This window comes from Pogona vitticeps, chromosome 3 (genome assembly GCF_051106095.1).
Source record: "Pogona vitticeps strain Pit_001003342236 chromosome 3, PviZW2.1, whole genome shotgun sequence".
NCBI lineage: Eukaryota > Metazoa > Chordata > Lepidosauria > Squamata > Agamidae > Pogona > Pogona vitticeps.
In genome coordinates this window covers 255,312,241-255,337,028 of record NC_135785.1, presented here as the reverse complement: position 1 = coordinate 255,337,028, position 24,788 = coordinate 255,312,241, and the positions used below count along the sequence as shown (strand labels likewise).

Sequence of the window (24,788 nt, the reverse complement as noted above, 5' to 3'; positions counted from 1 at the left end):
TAAAAGGAATGGTGCCTCAGAATTCTAGTGGGACCAAGCCAAAAGCTGTGTTCTGTGTCCAGAAAGAGCAAGGCTCAGTGTCACAGAGGGAGCCGGTTGCCATGACTACTCAGTCTGGAACAGCTACCTCTGCTGATCAGGCTGAGGAAAATGGTCCTCTTATGGAGGTGAAGCGCTGCTTGCTGATAAAAACAGATTCTCAGTTGTTTGAGACAGCAGGGGTGGACGTAGGAATACTTGACCGTCAGTATAGGGGGCTGCGGGACACTTGTTCCCAGGTAACCCTGTGCCATCCAGATATTATTCCCCGGGAGTTTATAATCCCAAATGAGAGCATAAAGGTAGCAGGTATTGAGGGGCAGGTAATCTCTCTGCCAGTAGCAGAGGTACCTGTCAACTTTCAAGGCTGGAGGGGAGATTGGCGGCTAGCGATTTCATCGACTCTGCCCGCAGCCGTGCTCGTGGGAAATGACCTGGCTGAACATGTGAAAAGGGTGCTAGTGATAACACGCTCACAAGCCACCACAGAGACAGTTCAGGGGGGTAATGATGAGCCAGAGACGGAAGCAGAGGGGAGTTCAGAAGCTGTGGTGGAAACCTTAACCACAGACAGCAGATTTGGACAGGAGCAGAAGGCAGACGCCACTCTCCAAAAGTGTTTTGAACAGGTGACTGACGCGCAACTAACACCTGAAACCCCAGTGAGATTTCTGGAGAAAAAGGGGATTTTATATAGAGAAACCCTGAGAAATATATCAAAAGGGGGAGATGGGATCAGAAGTCAGCTGGTGGTACCTGAAAAGTATCGCCCCATGATCTTACAGAGAGGTCACTCTGACATGTTTGCTGCACACTTAGGAGTGAACAAAACACAGCAGAGAATCACACAGAATTTCTACTGGCCTGACATAGGGAAGCAGATCAGGGAGTTCTGTAAACAATGTGATGTGTGTCAAAGGCAGGGGAATAACCGCGACAGGACCAAAGCAAAGTTGTGCCCTTTGCCTGTGGTTGACACTCCGTTCAAATGCATAGGGGTGGATATTGTGGGACCTTTGCCCAAGGCCACAAAGAGGGGGAATAGGTTCATTCTAACAATTGTGGACCATGCCACAAGGTATCCTGAAGCCATACCCTTGACAAACATCGAAACTAACACAGTGGCCGATGCTTTGGTGGGGTACATGTCCAGGATGGGATTTGCCTCAGAGATAATCACAGATTTGGGCACATCGTTCACGTCAAAGCTCATGAAACGCTTATGGCAAATCTGTGGAATTAAGCTCAGGGAAGCCACTGCCTATCATCCTGAAAGTGATGGGGTAACTGAGAAGTTCAATGGGACTCTAATGCGCATGATTAGGGCTTTCTTGGCAGAGAATCCAAACAATTGGGACCAGAAGCTGCAATCCCTTTTGGTTGCTTATCGATCAGTGCCACAAGCCAGTACCGGGTTCAGTCCATTTGAACTTTTATTTGGGAAAGGGGTGAAGGGGCCCCTTGATTTGATCGAGCAGGGTTGGGGGCAGATCGCCCAGGGTGACCCACAAGACGTTGTGACTTACATAGACACCTTGATGAATGACCTAAGGAGAAACCTAGAGCTAGCAGCAGAGACCCTGCCAGCTCAAAAGGTCAGAAAGAAAGCTTGGGATGACCAGGAAGGCAGGGAGAGGCGCTTTAACCCAGGGGAGGAAGTGCTTTGGCCTAGGCTCTGCAGAGAGAGCAAACTGCAGCTGGGTATCCCAGAAAGAAAATACTTGGGTCACAAGGTAGGGGGAGGAGTGATAAAACCCCTGGAGGCCAAAATAGAAGCTGTTCGTGATTGGCCCAGACCCAACACCAAGAAAAAAGTCAAATCATTTCTTGGGTTGGTGGGCTACTACAGAAAGTTCATCCCGAGGTTTAGCGAGATTGCGGCTCCGCTGACCGATCTGACGAGGAAGAAGGCTGATGACCGCATCCCGTGGACCAGCGACTGTGAGGCGGCGTTCCAGAGGTTGAAGGAGGCGTTAATCAACTATCCTGTCCTGCGTGCTCCAGACTTCGACCGGGAGTTTATCATCTACACCGACGCGTCTAACAGCGGGGTAGGAGCAGTTCTGTGCCAGGAGGATGAGAATGGTGACCAGCATCCGGTGTCCTACCTGAGTAGGAAACTTCAAAAAGGTGAGAGACATTTGGCAACCGTGGAGAAGGAGTGTTTGGCCATAGTCTACGCGATCCAGAAGGCCAAGCCTTACATCTGGGGAAGACATTTTGTTCTGTGTACTGACCATTCACCATTGCAATGGTTAAAGACAATGAAAACCCACAATAGCAAACTTATGAGGTGGGCTTTGAACTTACAGGACTATGACTTTGAAATGAAGGTGGTCAGAGGGTCAGTGAACTGTGTTGCTGACGCCTTATCAAGAAGACCTGAAGACTGAAGACGGCGAAAGAACATGGACTATATGTATATAATGAAAACAAAAAGTTAAAATGTACCTGGTTTTAAATTGGTTTGTATTAATAAAGGTAAATTGATGTAATGTATATGGTAAATGTTTAAATGCCTATTTGAAATGTTTAACTTAGAATGTAAGTAAGTATAATATGGTAGGTATAATTGGTGTTGTGTGTTTTATACAGGTTGTTTTTTGGGAAAAAGCACCTTAGCTTTCCCCCTACAAAACAACTTATAAAGAGGGGAGGTGTTACATAACAGCACTGATGTTACCTGTCTGTCATGGGTTTGGAGGGAAAGTTCCATCCTATGGGGAGTGGAAGGCGGGACATCAGGAGGAGGGGCTGTACTGTATAAATATGTGATGCCTGTGTGGTGAAGAGTGGATGCTGAGACAGACTGTGAGACACTGGGAGGGACGAAGCAGCAGCTGGGGAAGAAGAAGCTGTTGTGGGAGTCTGTGTGTCTGACAGGGTACTACTGTGTGTCAGAGTACCAACCTGAAAGGTTCAGGTGTCTGTTGGTTAGCCAGAACTGATGGGTTCAGGGTCTGTGCTTTAAGTTAAAGGTTCTAGGTGAACCAAACTGTATGCTGGTGTGTGTGAAAATAAGCCACGTTACTTTATTTTATTCACCTGATTGCTTATTTTTCCCTGTGTGTATTTAAAATAAACTTTATTCTTTTTGTTGTTTAAAAATCCATCCCTGGTCTGTGTGACTTATTATAGGGAATGGTTGGTGGCAGCTTAGTAACTGTGTGATAGATCCCAGTAGGTCTGGGTTTGTCACAGGCTGAAAGCCCCAAACTAATGCCAGCTTCTTTGGAAATGTGTCTTAAGATAAAATAGGAGATGTGGTGGCATGAGGTCGGATTTTCTCCAGGCACTCTCCTTTCTAGATTTTGTTTTTTAAAAATCCTTTGCTATTAGCACAATGTATGGGATTAAAACCTGTGGTCTGTGTAGAACAGTGGTCCCCAACCTTTTCCAAGTCACGGCCCCTTTTTATCATAGCCAAATAACCTGCAACCCCGCCAACATATTTGCATAAAAAGGCATTTTAATAGGGTAAAGTCATCCCTTCTCAGAAAGTAGAGGCATCTTTCTTCCCCAAAATGGCCTATTTCTCATACATTCACATATATCCTAACTTTAATATCTTGCTCTGAAAGGTCAAGGAAGAAATTATTTAACAAGGCCTACGACATGTATAAGGCAACCCACAATCCTCCGTAAAACACTCTGCAACCCTCTTGGGGGGTCACAACCCCTTGGTTGGGGAACACTGGTCTTTTCCATCCTTGGGAATAGAGTTGTAAAAAACTCTGCTAGAACTCTCTTGATCTAGAGATTGAATGCATTGTGTGAAGAGCTGCATTTTTACACTTAAAACCCTGCTGTGCTTCGTTTTACCTTGATATAGATACAGTTCGCATGTCATTATGAGCTGAGCTCCTTTAAGATGAAAAAGACATTTGTTTATCCTTGTCTTAGGTTTCCACAGTTCCATAATTAGCAAATGAGCTTATTTCTGCATTATAATTGGGAAATAAACACAAGAATGGCAGCTTCGAAGGAATATGTCTGTGTTAGAAAAACATGTCTAACTGTGAAGCTGGCATCTCATTTAGTTCTATACTGAGTGAGGTTTATGTGACCTATAATAGTGTGGTTTGTATCTGTATTTTTGTCCAAGTTCTTGTATACCATACATGTAATACAATATGTTTAACACTCTAACTAAAAATGTTACAGTATTATCTTTTTTGCATTGACTTGATCATTCCCTTACTAGGTATTTATTAGGTATGAAATTAATTTGCATACTGTCTTTTAGGAAAGGTGCTCCTTCTGTGTCCTTTAAGGAAAAGTATAATATGAAACATCTTTTATTATCAACGAGGTAGCTGTAGTGCGGTAGCAATTGTTTTATGAAAAGCTATCCTTAGAGCTCGACTAGGATGACCGGCTGTCATCTGTCTATCTAAACTGTAAATTTACTTGTTCGGTGGCCTTTTGGTATGCATAATTGCTCTTCAAATTACTGCTGATTAGGGACATCTGCTGGCAAAATGGCAAAACACATTGGCAAGTGTAAAAATTGAAACCAAAGAATCTTTTTCCGATTGTTGTGCTGCAGGCATTTCTCATACAGTATAAAGCATACTTAAGCTGCTTTTCTATCATTTGGAATGAATTCCGCATAGCCCGGTTTGTTTTGCACATGTTGCCATAGAAGTTGTATCAATAAAATTTGAACAAAATAATGACATCTGCTGACATGTTGGTTCTGATCCTTATGTAAGTTGCTGGAGCCCTGTGTTATTATTCTGATTTTTAAAGACTCATATGTATAAATCATTTCTGTTGTGGAACTGCGTCTTTTAGTTTGAGTACAGCCAAATTAACAACTTCCCAATGGTTTGGTTTGTATTTCAGATGCAAGGATGGCTTGAAAGGGTTTACATTCTCAGCGCTGAAGTAAGTAAACCAACATAGTGTAATTTCTTGTTAACCCTTGGTGAACCAGGCCGGACCAAGTGAAATGTTATATAACCTTCAGGGGAAGAAATGAAAGTCAAGACCCAATGCTTCTTATCAGCAGATATCACACCTTGTGCCAGAATGAGAGGCCCTACCTCCTTTCTGCAGCCTCCATTCATTTTAACACCCTTCTCCAGATGGTGGAGAAATCCCCTGGAGGTGTTCTGGCATTGCAGGAGTCTACAGAATGAAGAAGAGGTCAAAAAAAGTCCCAGTTCCAGTGGCACTGGATATCAGAGTACACAGTTGCATCTTTACCTTTAACAGATATGCAAGAAGGAATTATTTAAGTCGTGTATCACGGGTGAGATGGTCAGCCTTTTGCTAACTTTCAAAAATATTCCTACAATTTGTTTTATATCCATTCCAATTGGGAGTCTGATTTTCTTTGACATTTATAAGGCAAAGCGCATGATTCCGTAGATGCATTATGATACTGTTTGTTCTTTGTAACCATAATACCAGGTGAAAAGGATGCTAATAATTACATAATAATTACATGCTCTCAAGTCCATTCAGACTTATGGTGATGCTTTGCACGACTTTCTAGGTACAGAGTACTCAAAAGGGGTCCACCCTTCCCTTCTTCTGGGGGCAATTCTAGGACTGTGCAGCTTCCTCAAGGCCACCCAGGCTGGCTTTTCTCCCAGGAGGCCCAGTGAGGAATCGAACTGCCAGCCTCTGGCTCCTCAGCCAAATACCTAACTCGCTGAGCTGCCCACTCAAAAAGAATGCTATACACCTTAAAATAACACAGGTTTCCCATAGGCAAATGCAAAATGCAGATTTAAAACAAAAGGGTCCTACATTTGTTTCTGTGCATACTTCCCAAAAGTCTCACTTCATTACAATCAGTGGATTTTTTCTTCTCCTTGCAGGTTCATAGTAGGTAAAGAAGAAATCCCCACACATTCATTTGCACCCGAAGCAGCATTTCTGCAAAAAGAGAGAAAAAGAAGACATTGTGAAGAAATAACACAGCGAATGAATATCATTGCTGCAACGAAGAAATTCGTGGATAAAGTGTGAGTGCAAAATTTTAATTATTCATATCAGTTGCATGCACTTTTATTGTGCTTTTGCTTTATTTCAGATATTTCTGTAAATATCAACTAACAAATTCCTTTACTTTACAGATTTAGAAATGCAGAATAATCAGAACCACAGATTTTTTTTTCAACCACAGCTGTAAACAATAGCTTTATAGCACTTATCATTTACATTCATCCACTTATTTATGCTTAGCAAACAAAAAGTGGCAATAAAATATGAGAGCCACTGCCTTTCTAGTAGCAGGAAGAGACTGCAAATTCAAATCAGCTATTTGATTGTTTTGCCTGGAGCAACTAATTGTTTTCACTTTTGCAATTGTTCCTCATTGTAATGTTTTACAATATTTTGTGCTGTTTTGATTGTTGAAACAGTAGGCAGTTTGTATAAAAACTTTTATATAACATATACTTATTTAAAGTCCTCCTTTTATACTACATTGCTCAAGGCAACAAAAAGAACAGCTTGTATAATTTAAATACAGTACAGTTATGTATTGCTTAGAGAACTTGTATTAGTGGGTGATCTTTATGCACGGTAAGTTAGTAAACAAATAAATTGTCCAACAGACCGGCTGAAATTTCTACATGCTTTTGAAAAGTAGCCCCAAACAGAGTGTAAATATTAGTCCAAAAAGGAGGTATTTAAGACATGTACCACCATGGCCAAAACTGACACCTCGAGAGAAAGATGTCATTGCCACATTAACCTTATCTGCTGCCAGAAGCTGAACATTCAGGTTCAACTGTGAGCCTGAGTTTTCGAGACAAGTGTAACCCCATCTAAATCCAGTTGAATCCCTATCGCCTATTTTCCCTTTCAGATTATGTGGAGCACATCTGTTTGTCTGGTTTAAGCATCAGTTTGTCTAAAATCAGCTCATCCAGTTACCGGCATCAGAAACTGGTTTACAACTCAGCAGCTTCCTTGGATTTAGATGGAAAAGAGGACGAAAGCTGTGAGTCATCTGGTAGAGTAGTTGTGAGGAGAATAAGTCACAAGGAAGGTAGTCCAGCCTGTCATCAGTTGAACAGATTTGTGGCCAAGTGGGAGTAATGAGTCTGGATACAGAGCAGTTCTGTCCTACAGCAGTAAGTCGCTTATAATGAAAGTCAGATCAGTGTCCCAAGTAGGATAAGGACCAGTTTGAACTCTTGCGCCCCCTACCTCTGCTGAGCTAGACATTTCAGTACTTCCCGTGGACTCTGGTGCCTCTAAAGTGGAGTGCAGAATATGGCAGCCACCTAAAGCTACCAGCATGGGACATAGTAAGACATCTGGGTTTTGCTGCCACCCATCTTTCTTTCCAGACTTCTAGTGCCTATTTTGTATGTAGTTGTAAGCAGTACCAGGATATCATGTGTGGTAGGACTGAAGCCAGTCCTTGTCTGATCCTCTCTGATCTTCCCTACAAGACTTTCTCCCTTTGCTATGATACCATCATTTGGTACTTTTCCAGCCTCCAGATGGTTTTCTTCTTCCATTTCCAAGAATCTTGGTTATGAAGAGCTCTTATTGGTATGACTGATTTGGTCCACGATGAGAAGGTTGCACTATAATTCAGCTGAGATTCACACAAAAGCAGAGCTAAATCTGAGCAATGCAGTCAGTAGCCCTACTTACAAAAACGGTTCCCTACAGAGGTTTCCTGAAAAGGCTTGAATGACCAACAAATAAGAGAATGAACTTCCTTTGGTATTTCTAAGGTCCCACTTGTCTATGCCTGAAAAACCATTGAGTTCTTAATCCTAATCCTCTATCAAGTTTCACTTCCATATGTTTCCTTTCAGATATAATGAAGTCTAAATGTCTGTAACTTGATCACATCCTCATTACAGTTTTTTGCTACACAAACTGACCTCATGAATGATTTATAACTGATATACTTTTGCAGCACATAAAGGTTTCCCAAAAATTTTTTTTTGGCACAATTCGAAGACTGGGTAATGTTATTTTGTACTCAAACCACAAATATTTGACTACAAGAAAAATCTAATTTCTAGAACCAGTATCAAATTGATTTACTTCTAACTCCACTTGATATGTCTAACAACTGGACGGCCTTCCCAAAAGTATTTATCTTTTTCAAATTCTCTGTCTGCCAGGAGGCTCTTGGAAGTCTATGCGATGGTTGAATTTGCACAGCTGTAACGCTGATAGAAAGTGAAGTCTTACAAGTTGTAAAGAATTCATACAAACTTCCTCCTAAACCTTGTAGGAGGAGCAGAGCTTACTTTTTTTGTGTCTATAGCTTCCATAATTCCCCAGCCAGCATGGCCATTCAGAAAGTAACTTTTCTATGGTTTGTCAAGTTTTGGGACATGAGCACTGGGGTCCTACATTCTTGTCCTTGGGGGGCAAATAATGAAATGGGAAATTTCTTTGGCAGCTGTGCCCTAGACAGGTTGTCATTGAAGCACCCCAGGGCATTTTTGTGACCACCCACCCACCCCAGAAGCATTTCTGCAGCCCCCATGGCATCTGAATAGAATATTTTCTCCAAAGATGGTCAGTAGCCTGAGAAAAATCTTAATACATTTTGAGAAAGTAGAACATTTGTACTACTGTATTAGAACTCAGAAGGCCAGCAGCAGTTGTTCAAACTGATAGGATTTGTTTCTTTTTTTTCAGATGCAAACATGGACCAAGACACAGATGTTGTAAACACTATGAAGATAATTGTATCTCCTATTGTGTTAAAGTAAGTGATGGCCCTCCCCACAAACACAATAATCAGATATTCACTGATAGAGAGCTGCTAAGTTATATTGTAGACAGAAGCTGGCTGTAGAAGTTACAAGGAGATAGCAGACAGTTTCCTGTTTGGGGTCCCGTTTACAGGTTAAAACGTAAAACCCACATAACAAAATGCACAAAATATGGTTTTTCACAAGTAGTGGTCTAAAATCCATACAGGAAATGAAAGAATTAAAATTAACAGCATCTGGGCAGCATCTGAAGGCAGCTTTGAATACTTCTGTTTTTACTAGTTTCCTGAACATAAGGAGGAAAGGAACCTTGTATATCTCAGTTAGTAACTTATTCTAGACTAGGGGCCACCACTGAAAAGGCCCAATATACATATGCACTTGTGTCCATGGAAGGGTACAGTGGCTCAGGATCTCTCACTTTTGTTACCTTTTGGATACAATTTGTATGGGGCAGTATGCAGTGGGACAGGTTCCTGTTCTCTGTGCATAATATGCTACTGTGTTTCCCTGAAAATAAGACAGGGTCTTATACTAAGTTTTGCTTCAAAAACCACATTAGGGCTTATTTTCAGGGGATGTTTTATTTTTTTCATGTACAACAATCTACATTTATTCAAATACATCACCTGCTGATTGCTGCACAAGAGTGGTGGGTGGAGTTTCACTTAACGGGCTTATTTTGGGGGTAGGGCTTATATTACAAGCATCCTGGAAAATCATACTAGGGCTTATTTTCAGGCAAACAGGGTATGTCACTTGTTCATGCTATGCTATCAGTAGCAGGGGTGGCCAAAGGGAAGTAATCAAGGCTATTTTTCTGGTCCTTCAGCCCCCTGCTCCCCCGAAGAATGAGAAGTGCAGCTCCTGGAAGCCTCTAGGAGTGCTAATTCACCTTTTAAGTTGAATGATGTTGGTTTTTGTGTATGTGGATTGGTCTGTTTAATTTTGTTTTTTTGTATCATTTTTTTAAAGTGTTTTTTTGTTTTTATCATGTTGTGAACCACCTAGAGTGGCCTCGGTAGCCAGATGAATGAATGAGTGAATGAATGAAATTGGCGAATCACCTGCAGTTCGCTGGGAGGCCTGCTGCACAATTAGACATCCCCAAATACCCACTTTTCAAAATTGGAAGTGGACTTCTAGCCCCATCTGTTTTCATCTTTTAGCAGAAGAAGGTGGGGTTTTGTGGTTGTGTTGGTGTTCGGGTTTTTTTTGCATTTGGGGGGATCTGTGTGGTCTCTGGAGGATCTTAGCAGGAAGAAAACCAGGCCCAGATGCAGTGTTATTCACTCCTCATCTTGAAAGTTATCTAGTTGTATTGACTGAAAGGGATGATTCAGGCTTTTGTATAATTCTGTTCAATTTGTGGGATTTGAAATTACATATCTGATGTATTGGGGATAAACTGCCTACTTTGTTTTTAAAAAGCTACTGTCATAAGTTTGGGGCAAGCACCAGGGTTTGAGAAATGGTGACTCTTAAGGATTGGTACAGGCTAAAGTATCTGGATTTGCCTTCTCTTCCACCAGCTTAAAACCTTTCCTTCCACCTCCAGGGCTGATTTTTCCAAGGGCTTTGTTCAAGTTCTGTTTAAGCTCCTCTAAATTCTTGCAAAGCAGAAGTGAACCCAGTTCAGGGGAAATGATCTGTCCGTGGCAGAAAATATAGTTTGAAAGTGGCTAACGATAGCTAAATAAAACCCAGTTCTTGGAAAAGTTACTTTCATAACTGTACCAGAATCTTCTCTAGTTAGGAGTTTTAATCCAAAAATGTAACTTTCCCAATCTTAGGTAGAAGCTTCATGTGGATAGAAGCTACATCACAGGATAATGTGCCACATTCCTGTCCTTTCGGTGCATGCTTGGACACATTAAGTGTGATCCAGTAAAGCAATTCTTATGTTCTTATTTTTAAAAAGCATCAAGAAGAAGTGTGGAAGGAACATAGAAGTGAATGCGTGAGGATATCGCCTCCCCATGCCGGAGGGCTTATGCGGCATCTCATTCCTGTCAAACTTCATTAACAATGATCCTCCCAGCATGCCTGCTTTGGCAAGCTTCTCTTTACGTGGCGACCGCCATTCCCTTGTGTGTTTGAAGAAGCGTTCCTTCAGTGTCTATGGCCATCAGGTTTTGAAGAGAGTGAAAAGTGAATCTCTGAGAGTCTTGAATAATTGAATTACCCACAGCACGGTGTAACAGATCCCACTTGCAGCCGTTCCCCCAACTCAAGTGCCGGGAATGTGCTGCGCTCGGCAGCGCCCATACAGCTGTGCCTCTTTGGCACATTGGGGTAGATTTTTTGGACTCGGGCTGTAAATTTATTTTAAGGGTAATGGGAGAAAGTCCACAGTTGTTACCCAAAGGGAGGGGCCCTCCATGTCCATTGATATAGATGATGCTCCCCCTAGAATATGATCGGTGTGTGTTTTCTTTCCTTTGGAAGAGTAAAGTTGGTGGGGAGATTGTTTTGGCTGGAATTAGATTGGCCACAGGTGGGAGCACCTGCTTAGATTTCCTTTGACGGGGCTCCAGCAAATTTTGGACTTGCATTTGGAAATGTAACATGTATGGGGCAAGGCAACTTTTAAGGGAAATGTCTGCTGTTTAATTGGCCATGATATGTCCCCCCCCACACACACACTCAGATTTTCACAGTTAATTGACAAATCTGGAAAAACAGCATGTGAAAGCCAAGGTGCAGCTCAGTTGTCTGCATGTTTTGATGCAGTTTTAGTATTTAGGCTGAGCTAGTCTGTCCTGCTTTCTCCAACAGCCGTGTGTCAAACACCTTGTGTAGCAAATTGCACCAACTGGGAAGTCGGAAGATCCAGAAGAGCAGCTTTTTGCAGGAACACAAGCCACCTGGGGACATAAGGATAGGTTTCAGAACATTAATGAACATAGAGGAAAACGTGCAAGAAAACAATGATGCAGACATAGCCATTGTTTTCCACTAGAATTCCCTCCTCCAGCAGAATAGACACCACTGGTGGAACAGATTCCTGCCCACTGTCTTTGACCATATGTACTCCGTCAATGTCCTCTGGAGCAGATTTGGGGAAGTGTCTGGCATTACAAGGAACCAAGAAGGAAGGAAAAGGTCCGGTGCAGCCATGAAGTCTGTTCCGGTGATGTTGGATGTCGTTCTGTGACTTTAATACAGCAGGCAAACATAGATATCTAAGAACATATACATTCACAACAGGATTGACATGTCATTTTTTATCTTTGGCACAAAGAGAGAAAATAGAAACTATTGGAAGATACACGACCCTGGGTGCTTGTAGATGATGCACCAATCCTGTATACACCAATCCTGTATTTCTCTCCTTGTCTATTTTTGTTCAGTGCAAAAAAGATTTTAACCATGAAGATAATGAATATTTAATGCAGTGCCGAAAAGAACTATCAAATTGGAACAACAAATATATTTGTAATGAAATATTTCCAAGCTCTGGTTCTTAGAAACAAAAAAAGCAGTGTTCTTGCATAGTTAGGTTTTGAGACTAAGGTCTCATCTGCTATATTAACATGTCTAGTTGTTTTTTTTTTTTTAAACCACTGTAGATCCTTCTTAAAATATTGCAGAAGGTGGGTCAGACAAAAGAAAAATGAACCGTGATAGTGGTGGCAGTCTGGATTATACATATGAGCCTCTAGTATATTAGTTATGCAGAAGCAAAATTTAGTAATCTGGGTGTCCTTCCCCCTCCCCCCTCCCTGGTTTGATGTGTGTGGTTTGAGATTTTTCAGAAACTGACATGTATGCTAAGATTGATCTCTGGACAGAATCAGGAGAAGCTATTTTTTAAGGGAAGGCCTTACATGTTTTTGCAATTTTCTTTATGAAAGGTTGGTTTTGCTTTTTTTCATCTTAAAAAGGATAGCTGCTGGCAACATTTTATATTGTCATACTTTCTGTTACTGCCAAAGAGCTTGTCTTCCCATCATCATACCTATTTGTGCATTGCTTTTGTCTAGTTTTCCACTTTCTGTAGTAAGCACAGTGCCATAATCTGCAACAGGTCTTTTGTTTTGTCTTCACTGGGAATAAACCTTATCATCACTCAGTGGTTTAGGTGTCTGGCTGCAGAGCCAGAGGTTGGGAGTTCGATTCCCCACTATTCCTCCTTGACAGAGCCGGGACTCAATGATCCCATAGTGTCAGTCCCTACCAGCTCTGCAGTTCTAAGATTATTTTTTAAATTATCATTGCTATCCCCTTGCACACTGTTTCAGTAACTTAGACTTGGAAGACTGGGGAAATGAAATCTGTATTATTTCGTTGGTTTCTAGTGACTACATTTCACAAACAAACTCCTCTAGTTCAGACAGTGAAAATGGTCAGTCTTGGAACAATTCCTGCTTGTAAGCCATTTCATAAGCTTTGGCTAAGAAAACTGGATATAAACAGAAGAAGCAAAACATTAGCCAGACAGATTGGCTAAATCCAGAGATAATTAAGGCCAACCTAAAATGTATAAGCCTGAGCAATCGGTTACACATTTCCCCCCTTTGATTGCATGGGACTTGTGTATGCTGTATATTCTAATAAACTGAAAGTTACCTAGTACATTTGGGGCGACAGTATGAATTTTTTGCATTTGTATTTGGGTTTAAGGAGGAAATTTCCTTAAGATTAGTAACCTTGGAGTTATTTTGCCCTCTCCATTACTATGTGGTTTTGCTTATGGATGAGCTGTATTTTACTTGTTTCCATGCCCTGAACCATTTAGAGTAAATGGTACACAGCAAGAAAAGACTGATTCTAGTCCTGGATTTCAGTCTTATGCTGGAAACTCATAATATAATGTTCCCTAGGACTTGGAGGTTAGAAGAGACTTTCTTGGTGGTAGTTCAACAGAAATAGGATAAGAAGATGTACCGAGGGCTTTCTTGGCTATAGCATTCAAGATGTCGAATGAGCTCCCCGTGCAGGCTGGTCTGGAATTGATTTGGCTTTATTTTGGTACCAGGATAAAATCTGGCTTTTCACTCAGATGTTTGGCACCTATTGAGGTAATATCTTGCTCCCTAGTGCTTCAGTTTGCTGGCTTCTAATAGAATTCTTAAAACCCCAAAGGTGATTATTTAACAAATGTTGGCAGAAGTCAAATGGAATAAATCTCATTGGTCAATTACTATTTGTTAAAACGTCACTTCTTGTTTTTCTCTCTGTGAGCCAAATGACATGGCAGATGCAAAAACCAGCTTCATAACTTTGCCACTGAGATTTATGTCATTGGATCTAACACTGACAGGCATAAATAACAGGATTCTGGCCGACATGTTCTAGAACATTTTTGAAATTATTAAATTAGTATAACGTGTTTCCATTGTGAAAGATTCTTTTAGTACAATTTTTATTTATTTTATCCCACCCTGATATCTATCAGTGAAGCATATCTTACAAATCATATAATTGAAAAAGACAAATAAATAGCCTGAGGGAGCTGAAACATGCTGTGAACATGTTTGCAAGTAATGTGGAGATACTAGAATTGGATGGTGACGTTGGACAGAGCAGAAGTGTCTGAATTTGCAGATAGATGTGATCATGACTGCTCAGATCACGTTTCTGAGCTGTGCTGGGGGGTGGGGAGGAGGGAGAAGGACCTTACCCTCACAGGCTGCCACCAATAGATAGCATTATTTCCATATATTACACATTTTCCAGTTGGGAAAACTGGACTAGATTGTCCTTTGGTCCAGTTGTTTTTTAGCTTTCACAGTCTGTGGTTCATATCGCCTTTCCTGAAACCCCAAAGATGCAGGAGGCTACCAAGAGAAACAAATAGCTGACCATTAATGTTGGCAGAGCAATATTTAACAGTTCGGCATGCAGGCCTTCCTTTTGCTTCATACTCCAGACATATTGCAAAGTGGTTGTTGAAAGAACCCAGGGATTGAGCAAGTGAGATACTGGATATAGTGTTCATAGTGTCACAAGGATCTTCACGTTCCAAATTCACTTGGCTCATTCTTCTAGATGCTTGAATGAGAGGCATAATACTTTCCCTATCACATTATTTTCTTCTCTCCATGCTGCAACTGAGTGGGGAGCACTTGATTCACTGAGTGATTTTAAATGACAAAAAGTAAGATGAGCTGTGCCTTTCTATATACATTACGCTAATGTTCTGAGAGAGAGAGAGGATTTATCATTTCCAAGTATCCATTAGTAATTCCCTGATTCTTGACCTGTCTTGAGAATATAAGTACAGTGGTGCCTCGCTTAACGACGGTAATCCGTTCCAGGAAAATCACCGTTAAGCGAAAACATGGTAAAGCGAAATTAAAAACCCCATTGAAACGCATTGAAACCCGTTCAATGCGTTCCAATGGGGTAAAAACTCAGAGTCCAGCGAAGACCCTCCATACGGTGGCCATTTTCACTGCCTGTATAGCGAGGAATCCTCCCCTAAACACAACAGGGACCCAACGATCAGCTGTTTTTGATTGTCGTAAAGTGAAAATCAGTTCCTGAATCAGGGAACCGATCATCGCTAAGCAAAATTCCCCCATTTAGATCATTTTGCGATCACAATTGCGATCGCAAAAAGATCATCGTAAAGCGGATTCGTCATAATGTGGGGTGATCATTAAGCGGGGCACGACTGTAGAGTCATGGGCCTGGTAAGTCCAGCATGCAGTTCAAAAAGTAGCTAAACCGTTGCCCCTGTTACATAACAGCACTGATGTTACCTGTCTGTCATGGGTTTGGAGGGAAAGTTCCATCCTATGGGGAGTGGAAGGCGGGACATCAGGAGGAGGGGCTGTACTGTATAAATATGTGATGCCTGTGTGGTGAAGGGAGATGCTGAGACAGACACTGTGAGACACTGGGTGGTGACGAAGCAGCAGCTGGGGAAGAAGAAGCTGTTGTGGGAGTCTGGGTGTCTGACAGGGTACTACTGTGTGTCAGAGTACCAGCCTGATAGGTTCAGGGGTCTGTTGGTTAGCCAGAACTGATGGGTTCAGGGTCTGTGCTTTAAGTTAAAGGTTCTAGGTGAACCAAACTGTATGCTTGTGTGTGTGAGAATAAGCCACGTTACTTTATTTTATTCACCTGATTGCTTATTTTTCCCTGTGTGTATTTAAAATAAACTTTATTCTTTTTGTTGTTTAAAAATCCATCCCTGGTCTGTGTGACTTATTATAGGGAATGGTTGGTGGCAGCTTAGTAACTGTGTGATAGATCCCAGTAGGTCTGGGTTTGTCACATTGATTGGTGTCCAGCGGGTGGGATACGACTGGTCCAGTTGTCCAGCGGTCCAGCAAAGCCTTGGCAAGTGTGCCCAGAGCAAGGGGGATCTAGTCAGGGACAGTCTGAGGCGCGTAGGTAATCTTCTAGGTGTACCTCACGGGGAGGTGCGCTAGTAGAAGAACGTGCCAACTGGGGAGACTTAGATTAAGGTGCTCTGAGGCAGCCTAGTTTTGGCGGGAAAACGCTGAGGCAAAACTGCGTAGCAACAGCGAGCTAGCTTGCCAGCTGAGAGGCCCAGCAGAGGGGGGTAGGCTCTGACTCGATACTGTTGCAAGTAGTGCTGAAGAACAGCAGCAGTCTCTAGGGAGAGCTGGTTCTGAGGCAAGAAGGAAAAAAAGTGGTCGTTTTATTTTGAGGCTTGACTTTTTAAAGCAGCCTGTTCTGAGGGGGGGGGTATGCCCTTGACTCGAAGCCAAGTAGCAGACATGAGTGAAGTGAAAGACCCCCAGATTGACCAAGGTTCTGAGGATGAATTTGGCTCAGTGCAAGGTGATAGCACAGGAGAGCAGAACCCAGAACTCAGAAAAATACTCCTAGCCCAACAGCATGAACTGAGGGTGAGGGAAATGGAAATCAGAAGAAAAGTATGAGGCTCAGGTCAGACAAAGTGAGCAAGATCTTGAAAAATATACTCAGCAAAAAGACATTAAATTAAAAGAAATCAGAGATAAGACTGAAGAAAAAGTAAAAGAGATAAAAGCTAGGGCTGAGGAAGAAATTTTACAGATCAGGGCTGAGTTTGAGGCCAAGCAAAAGGAGCTGGATTTGAGAATAAAAGGGAAAAGCCAGCAAGGGGGAGGGGCCCATGGTGAAGGGAAGCCCTCAGACATGAAACTAAGACCTCAGATTTTGGAGGGAAAACCAAAACAAGATGAGAGAGAATCAAAAAACACCAGAAAATGTTATTTCTGTCAGGGAAAGGGTCATCTAATCTCAGAGTGTGAGATATTAAAGCAGCTAAAAGGAATGGTGCCTCAGAATTCTAGTGGGACCAAGCCAAAAGCTGTGTTCTGTGTCCAGAAAGAGCAAAGCTCATTGTCACAGAGGGAGCCTGTTGCCATGACTACTCAGTCTGGAACAGCTACCTCTGCTGATCAGGCTGAGGAAAATGGTCCTCTTGGGGAGGTAAAGCGCTGCTTGCTGGTAAAAACAGATTCTCAGTTGTTTGAGACAGCCGGGGTGGACGTAGGAATACTTGACCGTCAGTATAGGGGGCTGCGGGACACTTGTTCCCAAGTAACCCTATGCCATCCAGATATCATCCCTAGGGAGTTTATAATCCCAAATGAGAGCATGAAGGTGGCAGGGATTGAGGGGCAGATAATCTCTCTGCCAGTAGCAGAGGTACCTGTCAACTTTCAAGGCTGGAGGGGAGATTGGCGGATAGCGATTTCATCGACTCTGCCAGCAGCCGTGCTCGTGGGAAATGACCTGGCTGAACATGTGAAACGGGTGCTAGTGATTACACGCTCACAAGCCACCACAGGGACAGTTCAGGGGGGTAATGATGAGCCAGAGACGGAAGCAGGTGGGGGAAGTTCAGAAGCTGTGGTGGAAACCTTAACCACAGACAGCAGATTTGGACAGGAGCAAAAGGCAGACGCCACTCTCCAAAAGTGTTTTGAACAGGTGACTGACGCCCAGCTAACACCTGAGACCCCAGTGAGATTTCTGGAGAAAAAGGGGATTTTATATAGAGAAACCCTGAGGAATATCTCAAAAGGGGGAGATGGGATCAGAAGTCAGCTGGTGGTACCTGAAAAGTATCGCCCCATGATCTTACAAAGGGGGCACTCTGACATGTTTGCTGCACACTTAGGAGTGAACAAAACCCAGCAGAGAATCACACAGAATTTCTACTGGCCTGACATAGGGAAGCAGATCAGGGAGTTCTGTAAACAATGTGATGTGTGTCAAAGGCAGGGGAATAACCGCGACAGGACTAAAGCAAAGTTGTGCCCTTTGCCTGTGATTGACACTCCGTTCAAATGCATAGGGGTGGATATTGTGGGACCTTTGCCCAAGGCCACAAAGAGGGGGAACAGGTTCATCCTAACAATTGTGGACCATGCCACAAGGTATCCTGAAGCCATACCCCTGACTAACATTGAAACTAACACAGTGGCCGATGCTTTGGTGGGGTATATGTCCAGGATGGGATTTGCCTCAGAGATAATCACAGATTTGGGAGCATCGTTCACATGAAAGCTCATGAAACGCTTATGGCAGATCTGTGGAATTAAGCACAAGGAAACCACTGCCTATCATCCTGAAAGTAATGGGTTAACTGAGAAGTTCAATGGGACTCTAATGCGCATGATTAGGGCTTACTTGGCAGAGAATCCAAACAATTGGGACCAGAAGCTGCAACCCCTTTTGTTTGCTTATCGATCAGTGCCACAAGCCAGTACCGGGTTTAGTCCATTTGAACTTCTATTTGGGAGACGGGTGAAAGGGCCCCTTGATTTGATCAAACAAAATTGGGAGCAGATCACCCAGGATGACCCACAAGACGTTGTGACTTACATAGACACCTTGATGAATGACCTAAGGAGAAATCTAGAGCTGGCAGCAGAAAACCTGCAAGCTCAGAAGGTCAGACAGAAAACATGGTATGACCACAAAGCTAGAGAGAGACACTTTGACCCAGGGGAGGAAGTGCTTTGGCTTAGGCCCTGCAGAGAGAATAAACTGCAGCTCAAATGGGCAGGACCATATAGGGTCATTTCCAAGATGTCAGACCTGAACTACCTAATTGAGCAGGAGGAGAACCAAGCAAGGAGGGTGGTTCATGTGAATGCCCTAAAACCCTACTACAGAGGGGAACAGAGGGTTTTATTCGCGATAAAAGCAGCTGAGAGTGAGGAAGCGGAATTACCCTTCTGGGAGGGTAGAGGGGAAGTAAAATACAACCCAGAGGAGGTAAAGATCAGTCCTGCACTCACCCAAGACCAGCAGCAAGAACTAAAAATGCTGCTTAGTAAATATCAACAGGTGTTTTCCAACAAGCCGGGGATAGTGAGGGGAGTGATGCATCGGATCCACACAGGGGATGCACCCCCGCAGGCAGTATCCCCATACCGAGTAACGGGACCCTATAGGGACAAGGTGCGGAAGGAGCTGGACGAAATGCTGAGGGAGAACATAATCGTCCCCTCTTCTAGTCCTTGGTCCTCTCCGATAGTCCTTGTGGACAAGCCTGATGGGAGCATTAGGTTTTGTGTTGATTACAGGAAATTAAACCGTGTAACCACTCCTGATGCCTACCCAATGCCCAGGCTAGACAACCTGATTGAAACCATAGGGGGTTGTCGGTTCATCTCATCATTGGACCTGGTAAAGGGATATTGGCAATTAAGAATTGATCCCAGGGATCAAGAAAAGACTGCCTTTTGCAGCCCTTTTGGTCTCTATGAGTTTCGAGTCCTGAGCTTTGGTCTCAGAAATGCACCAGCCACATTCCAAAGGCTGATGGACCAGACCTTGGCAGGGCTCAGTGACTTTACAGTGGCCTACATTGACGACATAGGGATCTTCAGTAATACCTGGGAAGATCACCTGATACACCTGGAGTTAGTGCTGCAGAGGTTAAGTGCAGCAGGGCTAACAGTAAAGGCCAGCAAGTGTCAGCTGGGTAGCCCAGAAATAAAATACTTGGGTCACATGGTAGGGGGAGGAATGATAAAACCCCTGGAGGCCAAAATAGAAGCTGTTCGTGATTGGCCTAGACCCAACACCAAGAAAAAAGTCAAATCATTTCTTGGGTTGGTGGGCTACTACAGAAAGTTCATCCCGAGGTTTAGCGAGATTGCGGCTCCGCTGACCGATTTGACGAGGAAGAAGGCTGATGACCGCATCCCGTGGACCAGCGACTGTGAGGCGGCGTTCCAGAGGTTGAAGGAGACGTTAATCAACTATCCAGTCCTGCGTGCTCCAGACTTCGACCGGGAGTTCATCATCTACACCGATGCGTCTAACAGCGGGGTAGGAGCAGTTCTGTGCCAGGAGGATGAGAATGGTGACCAGCATCCAGTGTCCTACCTGAGTAGGAAACTTCAAAAAGGTGAGAGACATTTGGCAACCGTGGAGAAGGAGTGTTTGGCCATAGTCTACGCGATCCAGAAGGCCAAGCCTTACATCTGGGGAAGACATTTTATTCTGTGTACTGACCATTCACCATTGCAATGGTTAAAGACAATGAAAACCCACAATAGCAAACTTATGAGGTGGGCTTTGAACTTACAGGACTATGACTTTGAAGTGAAGGTGGTCAGAGGGTCAGTGAACTGTGTTGCTGACGCCTTATCAAGAAGACCTGAAGACTGAAGACGGCGAAAGAACATGGACTATATGTATATAATGAAAACAAAAAGTTAAAATGTACCTGGTTTTAAATTGGTTTGTATTAATAAAGGTAAATTGATGTAATGTATATGGTAAATGTTTAAATGCCTATTTGAAATGTTTAACTTAGAATGTAAGTAAGTATAATATGGTAGGTATAATTGGTGTTGTGTATTTTACCCAGGTTGTTTTTTTTGGTGAAAAGCACCTTAGCTTTCCCCCTACAAAACAACTTATAAAGAGGGGAGGTGTTACATAACAGCACTGATGTTACCTGTCTGTCATGGGTTTGGAGGGAAAGTTCCATCCTATGGGGAGTGGAAGGCGGGACATCAGGAGGAGGGGCTGTACTGTATAAATATGTGATGCCTGTGTGGTGAAGGGAGATGCTGAGACAGACACTGTGAGACACTGGGTGGTGACGAAGCAGCAGCTGGGGAAGAAGAAGCTGTTGTGGGAGTCTGGGTGTCTGACAGGGTACTACTGTGTGTCAGAGTACCAGCCTGATAGGTTCAGGGGTCTGTTGGTTAGCCAGAACTGATGGGTTCAGGGTCTGTGCTTTAAGTTAAAGGTTCTAGGTGAACCAAACTGTATGCTTGTGTGTGTGAGAATAAGCCACGTTACTTTATTTTATTCACCTGATTGCTTATTTTTCCCTGTGTGTATTTAAAATAAACTTTATTCTTTTTGTTGTTTAAAAATCCATCCCTGGTCTGTGTGACTTATTATAGGGAATGGTTGGTGGCAGCTTAGTAACTGTGTGATAGATCCCAGTAGGTCTGGGTTTGTCACAGCCCCCTCCCACCCCATCAAATACTATAATTCAGCGCAAGAAGTGATTGTGGGATGTCAGTATTTGTCCTTATTTCAATAAGAACATGCAGGGAAGGGAGCCCCCTCAACTCTAATATTCTAGATTTGGTTTAAGGGTATATTTAGGGAAGACATAAATTCTGGCTTTGAGAATTGGGGGCAACTGTTTGAATCAGACCTTGGAATGTTAACTTTTAAGGACAATTTTCCAAGGTCCCAGAATCCCCCAGCTGGTAACTTTTCCAAAGTAATCTTTCCAAGCACTGGTTTGAATAACAGCCAGTGTGTTTTGGAACTTAATTTGTTGTACTAGTACTGAGTTTCAGATTCCCACTTGGCCACAATGGCTCGGTGGTGTTGGGTTGGATGGCACTTTTCTGCTAACCAACTCCACAGGATTGTTGTGTTGACAAGTGGAGGAGGGTGACATAGAGGTTAGCTTGAATTCCTTAAGAGGAAGGATGTGATAGAAATGTAATTATTGCAAAATGATCTTGGTCACACTCCAGAAACCTTGGGAATGAAAGACTGCCTCCAAATATTTTTCCCAAGGGAGATCAAAAGTTAAGGTTCCAAGATGCTTCAGTGACTATTTGCAAAGCAAACCTCTCCCAGGCTTTCTGTCAAAGTGGTGTTTATTTGTTGAGTCCCTGGCTTTGCTTTTTCCCCCCATTTATTTGCTCTGCCTCCCTCTCTCTAAATGTCACATTCTTAATACCTTCTCTAGGGCTTCATTAGGATGTTTAGTGTTGGTTACTTGATCCAGTGTTGCCTTCGAATCCCATCAGCATTCCGGCATCTGTTTACGAAACCTTCCCGGCTGCTCTCCCTCTTCTACAACAAAGAAAATTTCCAGCTCGGGGCTTTTCTGGGGTCATTTGTCAGTATATACAAAGTAAGTTTTTAAGTATTCAGAGGTTAAAAAAGTAAGCACTTAATTATTCTGCAATTAATCTTTTGTAGCAGCACAGCCACTAAGAGGGAATGAATATCTTTATTGTTCTAGGACCTGAGCCACAGTATCTCCACCTTGTATTTATGTTGGACATCTTTTTTTTTTGCAGAATGTTCTTCAAGAAATTAAATTGTGAGCATTAATAGGTTTAGTTAAGTTGATTTTCAGTGAACAAGGGAGAATTCTGCCACCTCAGTCTACCACAACGGCCTGCTTTATAGATAAATGAAGCTTCTCTTTTTATTGTGCATTAATGGACATTTGGTTTGTTTGGTCACAAAATATATGTCTTTCCTGAAGAGTGGTGGTGCAGGATATCACAGGATAGCTTAGTGGTTTATGTATCTGGCTGCAGATCCAGAAGCTGGGAGTTCAGTTCCCCTCTGTGCTTCCCTGACGGGGGCTGGACTCAATGATCCATGGGGCCCCTTCCAGCTCTGCAATTCTGAGATTATTTATTTGATTATGCTTTGCCTGGCCATGGTTTAATTATAATGGGACACCACTGCTCTGTAATTTAAGAGAGAAACTTGAAAACTTGATGGGGGCCATATAAGTGTAGATAGATATCTACACTACAGACATACAGATGGATGGATGGATGGGCAAGCAAGTCCATGTGCATAAACATCCTACCCACTTCACATCTCTGCAGAAGTGTTACGTGGCTTTGCAGTCTTGTTAGTGGACTAGAAGTCCCAAGGCCACGATATAAGAGTCCATATTTGCTGTCGTGTAGATTCCACAACCTAACACAGGCTAATATAGTATTTCCAAGCTAAGCCTACTTGGGACGTGGTGGCGCTGTGGGCTAAACCGCAGAAGCCTGTGCTGCAGGGTCAGAAGACCAGCAGTCGTAAGATCAAATCCACGTGACGGAGTGAGCTCCCGTCGCTTGTCCCAGCTCCCGCCAACCTAGTGGTTCAAAAGCATGCAAATGCAAGTAGATCAATAGGAACCACCTCGGTGGGAAGGTAACAGTGTTCCGTGTCTAAGTCGCACTGGCCATGTGACCACGGAAAATTGTCTTCGGACAAAACGCTGGCTCTATGGCTTGGAAACGGGGATGAGCACCGCCCCCTAGAGTCGAACACGACTGGACAAAAATTGTCAAGGGGAACCTTTACCTTTAGATTCCACAACAGAGAGAAATCTTGAGTCTTAAACTGTTCACTACAGTTTGTCTTCCGCCCACCATGCAATGCAATGCATGGATCTTCCCCTCATGCAGTTATGGTAGATCCTGGAATAACACATTTTTGCTGATCAGCAAGTTTCCAGTGCAACACTTCTTAAAGTGTGCAGCACTGATACGAATAAAGAAGAAAGCTTGAATACACTAGCAAACCATGATAGCAACCTCATCTCTCTTGTGTATACTCAGGACTACAGTAAGGTGAATTCCCATATATCTCTGTATACCAGTTTTAGGTCCAATATGCTTTAGAAGGATTGCCTAATGAAAATACTCCAGTATATCAACTAGGACCCTGAACAGCCTGGTCTTACCTGTTAAAGACATTGTTCAGATAGACATGAGGTGGCAGAATTTCTCATCTCTAGAACTTCAGACGAGCTAAAGATAAGCAGTTTGCTTATCTTTCTGTATTTGCTCATAAGAAAGGCTCCTTGCATGTTTTTAAGGAGTCCAGAAAAAAGGCTATTGTGTGCCCTTCCCCTTGAAGCACTGATTTTCTACATGCAGCAAATTTCTTACTGGAAAAGCATTAATCTCCACTTATAAATCTACAATCTGAATTGGTAAAGCCCTAAATTCTTTGTACCTCATTCTGTGTTATGTGGAGCATTTCTGAAAATAAATGATCCATAATAGTGTTTTCAAGTTGATACGAATTGGAAGGGGGCTTCAAACTTTTTTTTAACCAGCTAATCGTTATGCTGTGCAACATGTTTAGAGAAGGACATTGCTGTTTTCTTTAAAGCCATTGTATCTATGTAGATTATTTTTGAGCCTGTTTTGCTCCTTTTTAAGAATGCCCTTTTTGTCTATCTCTCTGTACCACATTTATATTAAGTTATCTATGCTCCTGGAAAGCTTCTAAGACAGTAGTCATTGCGGCTGGAGCTATAATTAGAGGGTTTCATTTACTTTATTAAATGTTTAATAAATGTTTATTGGCAGCGTTCTTGATTATTGTGCAGTGTCGTCTTATAATGTTGCCATGATTATCCTCAAATTGTAGGGTACAAGCTGTTTCCTCCGCTGGGTACGGAATCTGGACGATGAACTTCATGCACTTATTGCAGGTAAATCTGCATTTCCCCCATGATATTGCCAACGGCTGCTACTTCCTGTGCATTTGGCTGAGCAGTAGGCACTTTGAAATCAGAAGCTTTGGTGCTTTATTTAGAAAACCTGTGTAGATTTTATGGTAGTGAGACAATGAGGAAACCTCTGTTGGTGGTAATGTACTGTGGACATGAACATTCTGTTGTAGAGACCGCAAGGTTGTCATGGATGAAATGCTTGTGACTCTTTTACTTCTGTGAGCTGAGGCGGAAAGTGCTTTTTGGCTTTGAAACATTTACACAAGACGCGGGGACAAGAAAAAACCCTGGCAGCAGGGGGGAGAAAAATTAGTGCTTTAAAAAAAATCAGATGGATTAAAATCATCAAAATTCAATATTTTTGA

General features: G+C 42.7%; 1 protein-coding gene across 1 annotated transcript in view; it reads left to right on the top strand.

Moving 5' to 3' along the window:
* The window catches only part of TMEM135 (transmembrane protein 135), a 197,231-nt gene that overhangs the window by 160,714 nt on the left and 11,729 nt on the right, over positions 1 to 24,788 (top strand). The window contains exons 7-11 of the mRNA XM_072993552.2: positions 4,888 to 4,929; positions 5,871 to 6,017; positions 8,674 to 8,743; positions 21,907 to 22,074; positions 24,339 to 24,402. Coding sequence (XP_072849653.1) covers positions 4,888 to 4,929; positions 5,871 to 6,017; positions 8,674 to 8,743; positions 21,907 to 22,074; positions 24,339 to 24,402 — 491 coding nt within the window. The remainder of the gene's footprint in view (positions 1 to 4,887; positions 4,930 to 5,870; positions 6,018 to 8,673; positions 8,744 to 21,906; positions 22,075 to 24,338; positions 24,403 to 24,788) is intronic.